Below are 18,710 nucleotides of genomic sequence, written 5' to 3'. Positions count from 1 at the left end.
AGGTGAAAAAACTTCCCTGACCCCAGCTCCAAAATTCATCACTGCCCCCCATGAGCATCCCTTCCTGTTGTGGGGCGGGACGTCGGCACCCCACATCGTCCCCAGCGGAGCCAGGTGCAGAGAATGGAACCAACTAGGTTTTTATTGCTAGGAAGAGCATGTGGGTTGCTGCAGGGATGCCAAGGTCCCATCCAGCCTGTCCCCTTTCTGGGCCCCACTGCGCCCTGGCCAGTCCCATCCCTGTCCTGAATCACCCCCAGCCCTGTCCTGCCCCTCCTGAGAGCCCTGCATGCCCCAGCCTCAGCCAGTGGCTCCCCTCCAAGCAGCAGCACAGCTCGCGCTAAGGTGCTGCCGGCAGCTGTGGTCCATGGGCCGAGCCTGTTGCCCGGCAGCCGGGAGCCCTGGTCCGCCTGGTGCTGGGCCCAGCGTCGCTGCAGACCCGGTGGGGTGAAGCAGGACGTCCCTGGGAGTGATGAGCCAGCAGCGGCACTTGGAGTCTGTCCAGGCCAGGGGGACCCTGCAGCAGGCGCAGCTGGGGGGCATATGGAGAGGGGGGCCCCCACTCAAAGGATTGGGGGATTTAAAATGGCCTCTGCCCCACTGAAAAAGCCAAGCCTTGAGGTGGGGTCGGCTCTCTGTCCCAGGGCTCTGAGCACCCACCCACAAGCACCATGGCCCCGGGGTACTGGCGCCGTCCAGGGCGGGGCGGCTCCAATACCCGCGCTGCCAGCCGGCAGACGAGGCAGCCAACCTCATGCGTCCTGGCAGGAGTCAGGCAGGCCAGGCTGGCAGGCGGGAGGCAGTGTCCGTCCAGGGACCCACCCAAACCAGCTGTCCCTCGGCAGCCCGAGTCCTGGGCCGGGAGCCCACGCCCTGCCCGTGCCCTGCCTCTGCTACTGCAGCACAGAGTCCTGGGTGAGCTTGCGGCGCAGCGAGGGGTTGAGCGTGGGGTAGAGGGAGACGATGGAGGGCCGGGCCTTGAGGCTGGGGTAGATGCGCTTCAGCACGGCCCTGCGGAAGAGGATGTAGACCCAGGGGTCCAGGATCTGGTTCCAGGTGACCATGCGCAGGCAGATCAGCAGATTCTCCTCCGTCGGCCGCTCGAGCTGGCGGGGCAGCAGCCCAGGGCGAGGCTCCTGCAGCACCGTCTGGATGATGAATATCTGGGTGGGGGAGGGAGATCGTGTGGGGAGGAACCGGCGTGGCCCAGGAGCTCAGTGGTCCTGCAACCCCGACTGGCTCACGCCACGGCCCTGGTCCTGTGTGTCCCGCCCCCTGCCTGGGCCGCACAGCACCCGTCTGTCCCTCCGTCCGTCCCTCTGCAGGGGGCCCCGCAGCACCCGTCTGTCCCTCTGTCCGTCCCTCTGCAGGGGGCCCCGCAGCGCCCGTCTGTCCCTCCGTCCGTCCCTCTGCAGGGGGCCCCGCAGCACCCGTCTGTCCCTCCGTCCGTCCCACTGCAGGGGGCCCCGCAGCACCCGTCTGTCCCTCCGTCCGTCCCACTGCAGGGGGCCCCGCAGCACCCGTCTATCCGTCCGTCCGTCCCTCTGCAGGGGGCCCCGCAGCGCCCGTCTGTCCCTCCGTCCGTCCCACTGCAGGGGGCCACGCAGCGCCCGTCTGTCCCTCCGTCCGTCCCTCTGCAGGGGGCCCCGCAGCGCCCGTCTATCCGTCCGTCCGTCCCTCTGCAGGGGGCCCCGCAGTGCCCGTCTGTCCCTCCGTCCGTCCCACTGCAGGGGGCCCCGCAGCACCCGTCTGTCCCTCCGTCCGTCCCACTGCAGGGGGCCCCACAGCACCCGTCTGTCCCTCCGTCAGTCCCACTGCAGGGGGCCCCGCAGCACCCGTCCGTCCCTCCGTCCGTCCCTCCGTCTGTCCCACTGCAGGGGGCCCCGCAGCACCCGTCTGTCCCTCCGTCCGTCCCTCCGTCTGTCCCACTGCAGGGGGCCCCGCAGCACCCGTCTGTCCCTCCGTCCGTCCCACTGCAGGGGGCCCCGCAGCACCCGTCTGTCCCTCCGTCCGTCCCTCTGCAGGGGGCCCCGCAGCACCCGTCTGTCCCTCCGTCAGTCCCACTGCAGGGGGCCCCGCAGCACCCGTCTGTCCCTCCGTCCGTCCCACTGCAGGGGGCCCTGCAGCACCCGTCTGTCCCTCCGTCCGTCCCTCTGCAGGGGGCCCCGCAGCACCCGTCTGTCCCTCCGTCAGTCCCACTGCAGGGGGCCCCGCAGCACCCGTCTGTCCCTCCGTCCGTCCCACTGCAGGGGGCCACGCAGCGCCCGTCTGTCCCTCCGTCAGTCCCACTGCAGGGGGCCCCGCAGCACCCGTCTGTGTGTCTGTAACTACAGGGGGCCACACAGCACCCGTCTGTCCCTCCATCCGTCCCTCTGCAGGGGGCCCCACAGCACCCGTCTGTCCCTCCGTCCGTCCCACTACAGGGGGCCCCGCAGCACCCGTCTGTCCCACTCCAGGGGGCCACGCAGCACCCGTCTGTCTGTCAGTCACACTACAGGGGGCCATGCAGCACTCGTCCGTCTGTCCATCCCACTGCAGGGTCCCATGCAGCACCCGTCTGTCTGTCCGTCCCATCAAAGAGCGACATGCAGGGTGTCGATCTTACCGTCTGCCTATGGCCGCACAGTGACTTGCTGGCCAAAGACTCAGCCACCAGGACTCCCAGGCAGGGGGCACTTGGTCTCTCTGAATCTGAGCCTGGGTCCAAGGACCCAGCTATAGCCAGCCCTGCCCCTTGTTATGGGTCAGTGTGGGGGGGGCACTGGCACCCCCGAGGGTTGGAGTTATAATTTATTTCTACTTTGGTTGTGCCCAAAACTGCTCCCCTCCCAGGATCAGGCCCTGCCCAGTGCAGCACCGCCCACCTCCCAGACACGAGTGGGGCTTTGGGGCTAGTGTACAGGGCTGGGTGTCAGTGGGGCCCTGCTCTGCCATGTTCCCTGGACAAATCCTCTACCTGCCCCGTGCCTCAGTTTCCCCCCTATATGGGGTGGGGGCAAGTCTTCCCTCCTGCAGGGCCGTGAGGCACATGGGGTGAGCGGTGCCTGACGGCAGGTGATGGGCATGGGCAGAACGTGGCTGGGTGGGGGGAACAGGATAAGCAGGACATGGTGGGGGGAGGGGACACGGAGTGCAGTGCCGGGGGGGGGGGGGAGATGCAGGCAGGGCAGGCGAGATGGGGCAGAGCACACCACCGTGGGGGGCACCTAGCCAGCCAGAGTAGGCAGGGCACAGCCCCAATCACCCTGCGACTCTGGGCCGCTGGAGGGGGGACGGGGGACCTGGAGGCTGGTATGGCTGGGCACTGGGAGGCAAACGGCCCAGGTGGGGATTCCACAGGGGCGGGGGGGGGTTCCACAGCTGGAACGTCTGGGGACATGGGGGGAGCGGCCCAGAGGGGCAGGAGCCAGGCAATGGCGGGAAGGCTGCAGGTGCTGTGAAGGGCGGGGGAGGGAAGGTGCCCCCAGCGTGGGCTGGGGAGAACAGACAAGCGGACGCTCAGCCGCGCCCCGATGGAGCCTTGGCCCCCCGCCCTCCAGCGGGACCGATAGGTGGGGCCGCCAGGACCGGAGCTCACGGAGGCTGCAGGGCCGGCGGTCAGGGGCTGGCTGGAGCCCAGCGCTCTGGGCAGGGAGGGGCTCACCACCTGGCTCCAGCCCAAGTGAGAGCATCCACGAGGCTGATTTTAGCCCCGGGCGCCAGCCCCGCCGGCCCGAGTCCGTGACCAGGCTGCCACCGGCGTTTTCTGATGTGTCGACGTAGCTCTCGGGGCTGGGCTAGCGGGGGCTGCAGGCTGGGCCCCAGGGGCACCGGCAGAGACGTTCTGGAGGGAACCCAGGGCTGGGCTAGCGGGGGCTGCGGGTCCGGCCCCAGGGGCACCGGCAGAGACGTTCTGGGGGGAACCCAGGGCTGGGCTAGCGGGGGCTGCGGGCTGGGCCCAGGGGCACCGGCAGAGACGTTTTGGGGGGAACCCAGGGCTGGGCTAGCGGGGGCTGCGGGCTGGGCCCCAGGGGCACCGGCAGAGACGTTCTGGAGGGAACCCAGGGCTGGGCTAGCGGGGGCTGCGGGTCCGGCCCCAGGGGCACCGGCAGAGACGTTCTGGGGGGAACCCAGGGCTGGGCTAGCGGGGGCTGCGGGTCCGGCCCCAGGGGCACCGGCAGAGACGTTCTGGAGGGAACCCAGGGCTGGGCTAGCGGGGGCTGCAGGCCGGGCCCCAGGGGCACCGGCAGAGACGTTCTGGAGGGAACCCAGGGCTGGGCTAGCGGGGGCTGCAGGCTGGGCCCCAGGGGCACCGGCAGAGACGTTCTGGAGGGAACCCAGGGCTGGGCTAGCGGGGGCTGCAGGCTGGGCCCCAGGGGCACCGGCAGAGACGTTCTGGGGGGAACCCAGGACTGGGCTAGCGGGGGCTGCAGGCCGGGCCCCAGGGGCACCGGCAGAGACGTTCTGGGGGGAACCCAGGGCTGGGCTAGCGGGGGCTGCGGGCTGGGCCCCAGGGGCACCGGCAGAGACGTTTTGGGGGGAACCCAGGGCTGGGCTAGCGGGGGCTGCGGGCTGGGCCCCAGGGGCACCGGCAGAGACGTTCTGGGGGGAACCCAGGGCTGGGCTAGCGGGGGCTGCAGGCCGGGCCCCAGGGGCACCGGCAGAGACGTTCTGGAGGGAACCCAGGGCTGGGCTAGCGGGGGCTGCAGGCTGGGCCCCAGGGGCACCGGCAGAGACGTTCTGGGGGGAACCCAGGGCTGGGCTAGCGGGGGCTGCAGGCCGGGCCCCAGGGGCACCGGCAGAGACGTTCTGGAGGGAACCCAGGGCTGGGCTAGCGGGGGCTGCAGGCTGGGCCCCAGGGGCACCGGCAGAGACGTTCTGGAGGGAACCCAGGGCTGGGCTAGCGGGGGCTGCGGGCTGGGCCCCAGGGGCACCGGCAGAGACGTTCTGGAGGGAACCCAGGGCTGGGCTAGCGGGGGCTGCGGGCTGGGCCCCAGGGGCACCGGCAGAGACGTTCTGGGGGGAACCCAGGGCTGGGCTAGCGGGGGCTGCGGGCTGGGCCCCAGGGGCACCGGCAGAGACGTTCTGGGGGGAACCCAGGGCTGGGCTAGCGGGGGCTGCAGGCCGGGCCCCAGGGGCACCGACAGAGACGTTCTGGAGGGAACCCAGGGCTGGGCTAGCGGGGGCTGCAGGCTGGGCCCCAGGGGCACCGGCAGAGACGTTCTGGAGGGAACCCAGGGCTGGGCTAGCGGGGGCTGCAGGTCGGGCCCCAGGGGCACCGGCAGAGACGTTCTGGAGGGAACCCAGGGCTGGGCTAGCGGGGGCTGCAGGCTGGGCCCCAGGGGCACCGGCAGAGACGTTCTGGGGGGAACCCAGGGCTGGGCTAGCGGGGGCTGCGGGCTGGGCCCCAGGGGCACCGGCAGAGACGTTCTGGGGGGAACCCAGGGCTGGGCTAGCGGGGGCTGCGGGCTGGGCCCCAGGGGCACCGGCAGAGACGTTCTGGAGGGAACCCAGGGCTGGGCTAGCGGGGGCTGCAGGCTGGGCCCCAGGGGCACCGGCAGAGACGTTCTGGAGGGAACCCAGGACTGGGCTAGCGGGGGCTGCAGGTCGGGCCCCAGGGGCACCGGCAGAGACGTTCTGGGGGGAACCCAGGACTGGGCTAGCGGGGGCTGCAGGCTGGGCCCCAGGGGCACCGGCAGAGACGTTCTGGGGGGAACCCAGGGCTGGGCTAGCGGGGGCTGCGGGCTGGGCCCCAGGGGCACCGGCAGAGACGTTCTGGAGGGAACCCAGGGCTGGGCTAGCGGGGGCTGCGGGCTGGGCCCCAGGGGCACCGGCAGAGACGTTCTGGAGGGAACCCAGGGCTGGGCTAGCGGGGGCTGCAGGCCGGGCCCCAGGGGCACCGGCAGAGACGTTCTGGGGGGAACCCAGGGCTGGGCTAGCGGGGGCTGCAGGCTGGGCCCCAGGGGCACCGGCAGAGACGTTCTGGAGGGAACCCAGGGCTGGGCTAGCGGGGGCTGCAGGCTGGGCCCCAGGGGCACCGGCAGAGACGTTTTGGGGGGAACCCAGGGCTGGGCTAGCGGGGGCTGCGGGCTGGGCCCCAGGGGCACCGGCAGAGACGTTCTGGAGGGAACCCAGGGCTGGGCTAGCGGGGGCTGCAGGCTGGGCCCCAGGGGCACCGGCAGAGACGTTTTGGAGGGAACCCAGGGCTGGGCTAGCGGGGGCTGCGGGCTGGGCCCCAGGGGCACCGGCAGAGACGTTCTGGAGGGAACCCAGGACTGGGCTAGCGGGGGCTGCGGGCTGGGCCCCAGGGGCACCGGCAGAGACGTTCTGGGGGGAACCCAGGGCTGGGCTAGCGGGGGCTGCGGGCTGGGCCCCAGGGGCACCGGCAGAGACGTTCTGGAGGGAACCCAGGGCTGGGCTAGCGGGGGCTGCGGGCTGGGCCCCAGGGGCACCGGCAGAGACGTTCTGGAGGGAACCCAGGGCTGGGCTAGCGGGGGCTGCAGGCTGGGCCCCAGGGGCACCGGCAGAGACGTTCTGGAGGGAACCCAGGGCTGGGCTAGCGGGGGCTGCGGGTCCGGCCCCAGGGGCACCGGCAGAGACGTTCTGGAGGGAACCCAGGACTGGGCTAGCGGGGGCTGCGGGCTGGGCCCCAGGGGCACCGGCAGAGACGTTCTGGAGGGAACCCAGGGCTGGGCTAGCGGGGGCTGCGGGCTGGGCCCCAGGGGCACCGGCAGAGACGTTCTGGAGGGAACCCAGGGCTGGGCTAGCGGGGGCTGCAGGCTGGGCCCCAGGGGCACCGGCAGAGACGTTCTGGAGGGAACCCAGGGCTGGGCTAGCGGGGGCTGCAGGCTGGGCCCCAGGGGCACCGGCAGAGACGTTTTGGGGGGAACCCAGGACTGGGCTAGCGGGGGCTGCAGGCCGGGCCCCAGGGGCACCGGCAGAGACGTTTTGGGGGGAACCCAGGGCTGGGCTAGCGGGGGCTGCAGGCTGGGCCCCAGGGGCACCGGCAGAGACGTTCTGGAGGGAACCCAGGGCTGGGCTAGCGGGGGCTGCAGGCTGGGCCCCAGGGGCACCGGCAGAGACGTTCTGGAGGGAACCCAGGGCTGGGCTAGCGGGGGCTGCGGGCTGGGCCCAGGGGCACCGGCAGAGACGTTCTGGAGGGAACCCAGGGCTGGGCTAGCGGGGGCTGCAGGTCCGGCCCCAGGGGCACCGGCAGAGACGTTCTGGAGGGAACCCAGGGCTGGGCTAGCGGGGGCTGCAGGTCCGGCCCCAGGGGCACCGGCAGAGACGTTCTGGAGGGAACCCAGGGCTGGGCTAGCGGGGGCTGCAGGTCCGGCCCCAGGGGCACCGGCAGAGACGTTCTGGGGGGAACCCAGGACTGGGCTAGCGGGGGCTGCAGGCTGGGCCCCAGGGGCACCGGCAGAGACGTTCTGGAGGGAACCCAGGGCTGGGCTAGCGGGGGCTGCGGGCTGGGCCCCAGGGGCACCGGCAGAGACGTTCTGGAGGGAACCCAGGGCTGGGCTAGCGGGGGCTGCAGGCTGGGCCCCAGGGGCACCGGCAGAGACGTTCTGGAGGGAACCCAGGGCTGGGCTAGCGGGGGCTGCGGGCTGGGCCCCAGGGGCACCGGCAGAGACGTTCTGGGGGGAACCCAGGGCTGGGCTAGCGGGGGCTGCGGGTCCGGCCCCAGGGGCACCGGCAGAGACGTTTTGGGGGGAACCCAGGGCTGGGCTAGCGGGGGCTGCAGGCCGGGCCCCAGGGGCACCGGCAGAGACGTTTTGGGGGGAACCCAGGGCTGGGCTAGCGGGGGCTGCAGGCTGGGCCCCAGGGGCACCGGCAGAGACGTTCTGGGGGGAACCCAGGGCTGGGCTAGCGGGGGCTGCAGGCTGGGCCCCAGGGGCACCGGCAGAGACGTTTTGGGGGGAACCCAGGACTGGGCTAGCGGGGGCTGCGGGTCCGGCCCCAGGGGCACCGGCAGAGACGTTCTGGGGGGAACCCAGGGCTGGGCTAGCGGGGGCTGCAGGCTGGGCCCCAGGGGCACCGGCAGAGACGTTTTGGGGGGAACCCAGGACTGGGCTAGCGGGGGCTGCGGGCTGGGCCCCAGGGGCACCGGCAGAGACGTTCTGGGGGGAACCCAGGGCTGGGCTAGCGGGGGCTGCGGGCTGGGCCCCAGGGGCACCGGCAGAGACGTTCTGGAGGGAACCCAGGGCTGGGCTAGCGGGGGCTGCAGGCCGGGCCCCAGGGGCACCGGCAGAGACGTTTTGGGGGGAACCCAGGGCTGGGCTAGCGGGGGCTGCAGGCTGGGCCCCAAGGGCACCGGCAGAGACGTTTTGGGGGGAACCCAGGGCTGGGCTAGCGGGGGCTGCGGGCTGGGCCCCAGGGGCACCGGCAGAGACGTTCTGGAGGGAACCCAGGGCTGGGCTAGCGGGGGCTGCGGGCTGCGCCCCAGGGGCACCGGCAGAGACGTTCTGGGGGGAACCCAGGGCTGGGCTAGCGGGGGCTGCAGGCTGGGCCCCAGGGGCACCGACAGAGACGTTCTGGAGGGAACCCAGGGCTGGGCTAGCGGGGGCTGCAGGCTGGGCCCCAGGGGCACCGGCAGAGACGTTCTGGAGGGAACCCAGGGCTGGGCTAGCGGGGGCTGCGGGCCGGGCCCCAGGGGCACCGGCAGAGACGTTCTGGGGGGAACCCAGGGCTGGGCTAGCGGGGGCTGCAGGCTGGGCCCCAGGGGCACCGGCAGAGACGTTCTGGGGGGAACCCAGGGCTGGGCTAGCGGGGGCTGCAGGTCGGGCCCCAGGGGCACCGGCAGAGACGTTCTGGAGGGAACCCAGGGCTGGGCTAGCGGGGGCTGCAGGCCGGGCCCCAGGGGCACCGGCAGAGACGTTCTGGGGGGAACCCAGGGCTGGGCTAGCGGGGGCTGCAGGCTGGGCCCCAGGGGCACCGGCAGAGACGTTTTGGGGGGAACCCAGGGCTGGGCTAGCGGGGGCTGCGGGTCCGGCCCCAGGGGCACCGGCAGAGACGTTCTGGGGGGAACCCAGGGCTGGGCTAGCGGGGGCTGCGGGCTGGGCCCCAGGGGCACCGGCAGAGACGTTCTGGGGGGAACCCAGGACTGGGCTAGCGGGGGCTGCGGGTCCGGCCCCAGGGGCACCGGCAGAGACGTTCTGGAGGGAACCCAGGGCTGGGCTAGCGGGGGCTGCGGGTCCGGCCCCAGGGGCACCGGCAGAGACGTTCTGGAGGGAACCCAGGGCTGGGCTAGCGGGGGCTGCAGGCTGGGCCCCAGGGGCACCGGCAGAGACGTTCTGGAGGGAACCCAGGACTGGGCTAGCGGGGGCTGCAGGCCGGGCCCCAGGGGCACCGGCAGAGACGTTTTGGGGGGAACCCAGGGCTGGGCTAGCGGGGGCTGCGGGCTGGGCCCCAGGGGCACCGACAGAGACGTTCTGGGGGGAACCCAGGGCTGGGCTAGCGGGGGCTGCAGGCTGGGCCCCAGGGGCACCGGCAGAGACGTTCTGGAGGGAACCCAGGACTGGGCTAGCGGGGGCTGCAGGCCGGGCCCCAGGGGCACCGGCAGAGACGTTTTGGGGGGAACCCAGGGCTGGGCTAGCGGGGGCTGCGGGCTGGGCCCCAGGGGCACCGGCAGAGACGTTCTGGAGGGAACCCAGGGCTGGGCTAGCGGGGGCTGCAGGCTGGGCCCCAGGGGCACCGGCAGAGACGTTCTGGGGGGAACCCAGGGCTGGGCTAGCGGGGGCTGCGGGCTGGGCCCCAGGGGCACCGACAGAGACGTTCTGGAGGGAACCCAGGGCTGGGCTAGCGGGGGCTGCGGGCTGGGCCCCAGGGGCACCGGCAGAGACGTTCTGGAGGGAACCCAGGGCTGGGCTAGCGGGGGCTGCAGGTCGGGCCCCAGGGGCACCGGCAGAGACGTTTTGGGGGGAACCCAGGGCTGGGCTAGCGGGGGCTGCAGGCTGGGCCCCAGGGGCACCGGCAGAGACGTTCTGGGGGGAACCCAGGGCTGGGCTAGCGGGGGCTGCAGGTCGGGCCCCAGGGGCACCGGCAGAGACGTTCTGGGGGGAACCCAGGGCTGGGCTAGCGGGGGCTGCGGGCTGGGCCCCAGGGGCACCGGCAGAGACGTTCTGGGGGGAACCCAGGACTGGGCTAGCGGGGGCTGCAGGCTGGGCCCCAGGGGCACCAGCAGAGACGTTCTGGGGGGAACCCAGGACTGGGCTAGCGGGGGCTGCAGGCTGGGCCCCAGGGGCACCGGCAGAGACGTTTTGGGGGGAACCCAGGGCTGGGCTAGCGGGGGCTGCAGGCTGGGCCCCAGGGGCACCGGCAGAGACGTTTTGGGGGGAACCCAGGGCTGGGCTAGCGGGGGCTGCAGGCCGGGCCCCAGGGGCACCGGCAGAGACGTTCTGGAGGGAACCCAGGGCTGGGCTAGCGGGGGCTGCGGGCTGGGCCCCAGGGGCACCGGCAGAGACGTTCTGGAGGGAACCCAGGGCTGGGCTAGCGGGGGCTGCAGGCTGGGCCCCAGGGGCACCGGCAGAGACGTTCTGGAGGGAACCCAGGGCTGGGCTAGCGGGGGCTGCGGGCTGGGCCCCAGGGGCACCGGCAGAGACGTTTTGGGGGGAACCCAGGGCTGGGCTAGCGGGGGCTGCAGGCTGGGCCCCAGGGGCACCGGCAGAGACGTTCTGGGGGGAACCCAGGGCTGGGCTAGCGGGGGCTGCAGGCTGGGCCCCAGGGGCACCGGCAGAGACGTTCTGGGGGGAACCCAGGGCTGGGCTAGCGGGGGCTGCGGGTCCGGCCCCAGGGGCACCGGCAGAGACGTTCTGGGGGGAACCCAGGGCTGGGCTAGCGGGGGCTGCAGGCTGGGCCCCAGGGGCACCGGCAGAGACGTTCTGGGGGGAACCCAGGGCTGGGCTAGCGGGGGCTGCGGGCTGGGCCCCAGGGGCACCGGCAGAGACGTTCTGGAGGGAACCCAGGGCTGGGCTAGCGGGGGCTGCGGGTCCGGCCCCAGGGGCACCGGCAGAGACGTTCTGGGGGGAACCCAGGGCTGGGCTAGCGGGGGCTGCGGGTCCGGCCCCAGGGGCACCGGCAGAGACGTTCTGGAGGGAACCCAGGGCTGGGCTAGCGGGGGCTGCGGGCTGGGCCCCAGGGGCACCGGCAGAGACGTTCTGGAGGGAACCCAGGACTGGGCTAGCGGGGGCTGCAGGCTGGGCCCCAGGGGCACCGGCAGAGACGTTCTGGAGGGAACCCAGGGCTGGGCTAGCGGGGGCTGCGGGTCCGGCCCCAGGGGCACCGGCAGAGACGTTCTGGAGGGAACCCAGGACTGGGCTAGCGGGGGCTGCGGGCTGGGCCCCAGGGGCACCGGCAGAGACGTTCTGGAGGGAACCCAGGGCTGGGCTAGCGGGGGCTGCGGGCTGGGCCCCAGGGGCACCGGCAGAGACGTTCTGGGGGGAACCCAGGGCTGGGCTAGCGGGGGCTGCGGGCTGGGCCCCAGGGGCACCGGCAGAGACGTTCTGGAGGGAACCCAGGACTGGGCTAGCGGGGGCTGCAGGCTGGGCCCAGGGGCACCGGCAGAGACGTTCTGGGGGGAACCCAGGGCTGGGCTAGCGGGGGCTGCAGGTCGGGCCCCAGGGGCACCGGCAGAGACGTTCTGGGGGGAACCCAGGGCTGGGCTAGCGGGGGCTGCGGGCTGGGCCCCAGGGGCACCGGCAGAGACGTTCTGGGGGGAACCCAGGGCTGGGCTAGCGGGGGCTGCGGGCCAGGCCCCAGTGGCACCGGCAGAGACGTTCTGGAGGGAACCCAGGGCTGGGCTAGCGGGGGCTGCGGGCTGGGCCCCAGGGGCACCGGCAGAGACGTTTTGGGGGGAACCCAGGGCTGGGCTAGCGGGGGCTGCGGGCTGGGCCCCAGGGGCACCGGCAGAGACGTTCTGGAGGGAACCCAGGGCTGGGCTAGCGGGGGCTGCAGGCTGGGCCCCAGGGGCACCGGCAGAGACGTTCTGGAGGGAACCCAGGACTGGGCTAGCGGGGGCTGCAGGCTGGGCCCCAGGGGCACCGGCAGAGACGTTCTGGAGGGAACCCAGGACTGGGCTAGCGGGGGCTGCAGGCCGGGCCCCAGGGGCACCGGCAGAGACGTTCTGGGGGGAACCCAGGGCTGGGCTAGCGGGGGCTGCGGGCTGGGCCCCAGGGGCACCGGCAGAGACGTTCTGGGGGGAACCCAGGGCTGGGCTAGCGGGGGCTGCGGGCCAGGCCCCAGTGGCACCGGCAGAGACGTTCTGGAGGGAACCCAGGGCTGGGCTAGCGGGGGCTGCGGGCTGGGCCCCAGGGGCACCGGCAGAGACGTTCTGGAGGGAACCCAGGGCTGGGCTAGCGGGGGCTGCGGGCTGGGCCCCAGGGGCACCGGCAGAGACGTTCTGGAGGGAACCCAGGGCTGGGCTAGCGGGGGCTGCAGGCTGGGCCCCAGGGGCACCGGCAGAGACGTTCTGGGGGGAACCCAGGGCTGGGCTAGCGGGGGCTGCGGGCTGGGCCCCAGGGGCACCGGCAGAGACGTTCTGGAGGGAACCCAGGGCTGGGCTAGCGGGGGCTGCAGGCTGGGCCCCAGGGGCACCGGCAGAGACGTTTTGGGGGGAACCCAGGGCTGGGCTAGCGGGGGCTGCGGGCTGGGCCCCAGGGGCACCGGCAGAGACGTTCTGGAGGGAACCCAGGGCTGGGCTAGCGGGGGCTGCAGGCCGGGCCCCAGGGGCACCGGCAGAGACGTTTTGGGGGGAACCCAGGGCTGGGCTAGCGGGGGCTGCGGGTCCGGCCCCAGGGGCACCGGCAGAGACGTTCTGGGGGGAACCCAGGGCTGGGCTAGCGGGGGCTGCGGGCTGGGCCCCAGGGGCACCGGCAGAGACGTTCTGGAGGGAACCCAGGGCTGGGCTAGCGGGGGCTGCAGGCCGGGCCCCAGGGGCACCGGCAGAGACGTTCTGGGGGGAACCCAGGGCTGGGCTAGCGGGGGCTGCGGGCTGGGCCCCAGGGGCACCGGCAGAGACGTTCTGGGGGGAACCCAGGGCTGGGCTAGCGGGGGCTGCAGGCCGGGCCCCAGGGGCACCGGCAGAGACGTTTTGGGGGGAACCCAGGGCTGGGCTAGCGGGGGCTGCGGGCTGGGCCCCAGGGGCACCGGCAGAGACGTTTTGGGGGGAACCCAGGGCTGGGCTAGCGGGGGCTGCAGGCCGGGCCCCAGGGGCACCGGCAGAGACGTTCTGGGGGGAACCCAGGGCTGGGCTAGCGGGGGCTGCAGGCCGGGCCCCAGGGGCACCGGCAGAGACGTTCTGGGGGGAACCCAGGGCTGGGCTAGCGGGGGCTGCGGGCTGGGCCCCAGGGGCACCGGCAGAGACGTTCTGGAGGGAACCCAGGGCTGGGCTAGCGGGGGCTGCAGGCTGGGCCCCAGGGGCACCGGCAGAGACGTTCTGGAGGGAACCCAGGGCTGGGCTAGCGGGGGCTGCAGGCTGGGCCCCAGGGGCACCGGCAGAGACGTTCTGGGGGGAACCCAGGGCTGGGCTAGCGGGGGCTGCAGGCCGGGCCCCAGGGGCACCGGCAGAGACGTTTTGGGGGGAACCCAGGGCTAGGCTGGCGGGGGCTGCAGGCCGGGCCCCAGGGGCACCGGCAGAGACGTTCTGGGGGGAACCCAGGGCTGGGCTAGCGGGGGCTGCAGGCCGGGCCCCAGGGGCACCGGCAGAGACGTTTTGGGGGGAACCCAGGGCTGGGCTAGCGGGGGCTGCGGGCTGGGCCCCAGGGGCACCGGCAGAGACGTTTTGGGGGGAACCCAGGGCTAGGCTAGCGGGGGCTGCAGGCTGGGCCCCAGGGGCACCGGCAGAGACGTTTTGGGGGGAACCCAGGGCTGGGCTAGCGGGGGCTGCAGGCTGGGCCCCAGGGGCACCGGCAGAGACATTCTGGGGGGAACCCAGGGCTGGGCTAGCGGGGGCTGCAGGCCGGGCCCCAGGGGCACCGGCAGAGACGTTTTGGGGGGAACCCAGGACTGGGCTAGCGGGGGCTGCAGGCTGGGCCCCAGGGGCACCGGCAGAGACGTTTTGGGGGGAACCCAGGGCTGGGCTAGCGGGGGCTGCGGGCTGGGCCCCAGGGGCACCGGCAGAGACGTTCTGGGGGGAACCCAGGGCTGGGCTAGCGGGGGCTGCAGGCTGGGCCCCAGGGGCACCGGCAGAGACGTTTTGGGGGGAACCCAGGACTGGGCTAGCGGGGGCTGCAGGCTGGGCCCAGGGGCACCGGCAGAGACGTTTTGGGGGGAACCCAGGGCTGGGCTAGCGGGGGCTGCAGGCTGGGCCCCAGGGGCACCGGCAGAGACGTTTTGGGGGGAACCCAGGGCTGGGCTAGCGGGGGCTGCAGGCCGGGCCCCAGGGGCACCGGCAGAGACGTTTTGGAGGGAACCCAGGGCTGGGCTAGCGGGGGCTGCAGGCTGGGCCCCAGGGGCACCGGCAGAGACGTTCTGGAGGGAACCCAGGGCTGGGCTAGCGGGGGCTGCAGGCTGGGCCCCAGGGGCACCGGCAGAGACGTTCTGGAGGGAACCCAGGGCTGGGCTAGCGGGGGCTGCGGGCTGGGCCCCAGGGGCACCGGCAGAGACGTTTTGGGGGGAACCCAGGGCTGGGCTAGCGGGGGCTGCGGGCTGGGCCCCAGGGGCACCAGCAGAGACGTTCTGGGGGGAACCCAGGGCTGGGCTAGCGGGGGCTGCGGGCTGGGCCCCAGGGGCACCGGCAGAGACGTTCTGGAGGGAACCCAGGGCTGGGCTAGCGGGGGCTGCGGGTCCGGCCCCAGGGGCACCGGCAGAGACGTTCTGGGGGGAACCCAGGACTGGGCTAGCGGGGGCTGCAGGCTGGGCCCCAGGGGCACCGGCAGAGACGTTCTGGGGGGAACCCAGGACTGGGCTAGCGGGGGCTGCAGGCCGGGCCCCAGGGGCACCGGCAGAGACGTTTTGGGGGGAACCCAGGACTGGGCTAGCGGGGGCTGCGGGCTGGGCCCCAGGGGCACCGGCAGAGACGTTCTGGAGGGAACCCAGGGCTGGGCTAGCGGGGGCTGCGGGTCCGGCCCCAGGGGCACCGGCAGAGACGTTCTGGAGGGAACCCAGGGCTGGGCTAGCGGGGGCTGCAGGCTGGGCCCCAGGGGCACCGGCAGAGACGTTCTGGGGGGAACCCAGGACTGGGCTAGCGGGGGCTGCAGGCCGGGCCCCAGGGGCACCGGCAGAGACGTTTTGGGGGGAACCCAGGGCTGGGCTAGCGGGGGCTGCGGGCTGGGCCCCAGGGGCACCGGCAGAGACGTTTTGGGGGGAACCCAGGGCTGGGCTAGCGGGGGCTGCAGGCCGGGCCCCAGGGGCACCGGCAGAGACGTTTTGGGGGGAACCCAGGACTGGGCTAGCGGGGGCTGCGGGCTGGGCCCCAGGGGCACCGGCAGAGACGTTCTGGGGGGAACCCAGGGCTGGGCTAGCGGGGGCTGCAGGCTGGGCCCCAGGGGCACCGGCAGAGACGTTCTGGGGGGAACCCAGGGCTGGGCTAGCGGGGGCTGCGGGCTGGGCCCCAGGGGCACCGGCAGAGACGTTCTGGAGGGAACCCAGGGCTGGGCTAGCGGGGGCTGCAGGCTGGGCCCCAGGGGCACCGGCAGAGACGTTCTGGAGGGAACCCAGGGCTGGGCTAGCGGGGGCTGCGGGCTGGGCCCCAGGGGCACCGGCAGAGACGTTCTGGAGGGAACCCAGGGCTGGGCTAGCGGGGGCTGCAGGTCGGGCCCCAGGGGCACCGGCAGAGACGTTCTGGGGGGAACCCAGGGCTGGGCTAGCGGGGGCTGCAGGCCGGGCCCCAGGGGCACCGACAGAGACGTTTTGGGGGGAGCCCAGGGCTGGGCTAGCGGGGGCTGCAGGCTGGGCCCCAGGGGCACCGGCAGAGACGTTCTGGGGGGAACCCAGGACTGGGCTAGCGGGGGCTGCAGGCTGGGCCCCAGGGGCACCGGCAGAGACGTTCTGGAGGGAACCCAGGGCTGGGCTAGCGGGGGCTGCAGGCTGGGCCCCAGGGGCACCGGCAGAGACGTTCTGGGGGGAACCCAGGGCTGGGCTAGCGGGGGCTGCGGGCTGGGCCCCAGGGGCACCGACAGAGACGTTCTGGAGGGAACCCAGGGCTGGGCTAGCGGGGGCTGCGGGTCCGGCCCCAGGGGCACCGGCAGAGACGTTCTGGAGGGAACCCAGGGCTGGGCTAGCGGGGGCTGCAGGCTGGGCCCCAGGGGCACCGGCAGAGACGTTTTGGGGGGAACCCAGGGCTGGGCTAGCGGGGGCTGCGGGTCCGGGCCCCAGGGGCACCGGCAGAGACGTTCTGGAGGGAACCCAGGGCTGGGCTCGCGGGGGCTGCGGGCTGGGCCCCAGGGGCACCGACTGGGGGGAGTGCAAGGCTGTGGGTCAGGTTGAATGGAATGATGAAATAAGGCCTTAATGCCCCCTGCCGATCCCTTCCCAGCCCGGTTGCAACGCAGCAGCTGGGGGCTCCGCAGGGGGAGGGGGGCCCTTACCAGCAGGGGCAACCAGCAGACACTGGCAATGACCATGATGCCCACCAACTGCACCATCATCTCCACCTCGCTGTCCCGCCGCCGCTGCACCGCCTCGCGGTCGTGGTAGACCCGGCACAGCGTCACCACACTGACCGTGTTGAAGAGGAAGGAGAGGCCCACGGCGAGGATGCCCAGCAGGGCGAAGATCATGCAGAAGGTCACGTTCCTGGAGTCATGCAGCAGCGTGAGGAAGCACCAGGAGTTGGGGTACTGCAGGGTGTAGTCCCCTAGGCCCAGGAAGGGCAGGAGTCCCAGGGAGAAGGAGAAGGCCCAGACCAGGCCCACCATGAGCCAGGCTCGGTTCTTGGACATGCTGGTGGAGCGGGAGAAGGGGCGGTTGATGCCGAAGAAGCGTTCCCCTGCCATGGTGGCACCCAGCAGCAGCGGGCACAGGCCGAAGAAGACCATGGAGAGGCCCAGGAAGTTGCAGAGGTGGCAGGAGGGGTCGACCTCCATCCAGTTGAACTTGGTGAAGTGGTAGGAGATGATGATGGAGCCGGTGACCAGCAGGCCCAGGAAGTCGGTCACCACCAGGCCGCAGAGGAAGATGAGGAAGGAGGAGCGGGCGCGGCTGTGCATCTTGCGGGAGGAGCTGACCAGCACGCAGAGCGCGAAGAGGTTGGAGGCCAGGCCGATGGTGCCGAAGGCGGTGGAGAACCAGGGGGAGACAATCGACTTCGTGCTGTTCTCGGTGAGGTTGGGGCTGCGGAAGCAGGAGCCCAACTCGCTGGGCAGGCTGCCGTTGGGCTTCATCCCTGCCCACGGTTGGGGTCTCCCCCACACAAGCACCTCTGCAGCCCAGGCTCAGGCTGTCTTACAGCTGGGCTCCATGGCCCGCAGCCGGGCGGGCCTTCTCCCGGGGCTGGGCACCGCGCCTGCCGGGTGCTCGACTGGCCGAGAAGCAGCAGGTGCCCAGGTTGCTCTGCCAGCGCTCTGGGGAGAAAGGGGACTGGTTAGTATCACGCCCGGCTCACCCAGGCAGCGGCGCCCAGCGCGCCCCACGGGGCCCTCCCCACATGGCTCCCAGCGCGAGGCACCGAGGGTGGGACTCGGCCCCCGGGCACCGTCAGGCGGATCCCACACAGCGGGCGGAAGTGTCCGGAGCCCCCGGTCAAGGGTCTTCAGCACGAAAAGCCACTCGAGCTCCCTGCACAGCCCCTCCGCGCTCGCTGGGCCAGGGCTCGTGTGGGCTTGGGCTTAGGGAGCGCTCAGGACTCTTCCAGGCCTCGGCACTCGCTCACTGCCGCGGCTCCCTTTGCCCATCGGTCCCCACGGCCCGAGAGCTGGCGAGTCGCTGCCCCGAGGCTGGGAAAAGGGGTGGGCTGGAAGCTCAGGGCCCGGCCCGGTTGGGGTGGCTCCGGGCAGCCTGGCACGAGACTCTCACTGCCGTGGGCGACTGCCAGCAGGTCCCGGGTTGGAATCTAACGACAGCGTCAGCCCAGCGAGCGCGAGGCACCATCCCCCCCCGCTCCCAGAGGCCCAAGCTGGGGGGCGAGGGGACTGGGGAGGAAAGGAAGCCCTGGAGCAACCCTCGAAGCAGGTGCTGCAGCAGGGACTTGGCCACGGGCGGCTTTGCCTGGCCATTCTCTCCTGGGCTCATTGGCTGTGAGCGCCACCCCTCCCCGCCCCACCCGGCCTTCCTTCCAGCCCCCAGGCTCCCCATGGCCCCGCCCCTCCCTCTCTCCCCACCTAGGGGCCTCCACCCCCGGAATCCTGGCACAAACATGGGCTACGTCTAGACTGGATCCCTTTTTCGTAATAGGGATGCAAATTAGACGTATCGCAATTGCTAACGAAGCAGGGATTTAAATCTCCCCCGCTTCATTAGCATAAAAATGGCTGCCGCTTTTTTTCGACACGGAGCTTTGCCGGAAAATAGCGCCAGTCTAGACGCGGATCTTTCAGAAAATAAAGCCTTTTCCGAAAGATCCCTAATCCCTCTTAAAATAAGGGATCTTTCGGAAAAGGCTTTATTTTCCGAACGATCCGCGTCTAGACTAGTGCTTTTTTCCAGCAAAGCTCCGTGCCGAAAAAAAGCAGCAGCCATTTTTATGCTAATGAAGCGGGGGAGATTTACGAAAAAGGGATCCAATCCAGACGTAGTGATGGTGTTTGTAGCCACCACGCTGCTCGCCCGCTACGCCGCAGGTTGGGTCTGTTTCAGCG

The 18,710-nt window shown here is 72.3% G+C and overlaps 1 protein-coding gene across 3 annotated transcripts in view; it reads right to left on the bottom strand.

Annotated features, from left to right (window-relative positions):
* Nucleotides 1-124: 124 nt before the first annotated feature.
* The window catches only part of TBXA2R (thromboxane A2 receptor), a 57,476-nt gene continuing 38,890 nt past the window's right edge, over nucleotides 125-18,710 (bottom strand). For all 3 annotated transcript variants that reach the window (XM_075903287.2, XM_089775050.1, XM_075903289.2), the window contains exons 2-3: nucleotides 16,503-17,477; nucleotides 125-1,163 (exon numbers count right to left, since the gene is read on the bottom strand). In XM_075903287.2, coding sequence (XP_075759402.1) covers nucleotides 894-1,163; nucleotides 16,503-17,297 — 1,065 coding nt within the window. In that variant the 5' untranslated portion in view covers nucleotides 17,298-17,477 and the 3' untranslated portion in view covers nucleotides 125-893. The remainder of the gene's footprint in view (nucleotides 1,164-16,502; nucleotides 17,478-18,710) is intronic.

This window comes from Pelodiscus sinensis, chromosome 32, assembly GCF_052426305.1.
Source record: "Pelodiscus sinensis isolate ZL-2025 chromosome 32, ASM5242630v1, whole genome shotgun sequence".
Classification (NCBI taxonomy): domain Eukaryota; kingdom Metazoa; phylum Chordata; order Testudines; family Trionychidae; genus Pelodiscus; species Pelodiscus sinensis.
This window is presented reverse-complemented; position numbering and strand designations above follow the sequence as displayed.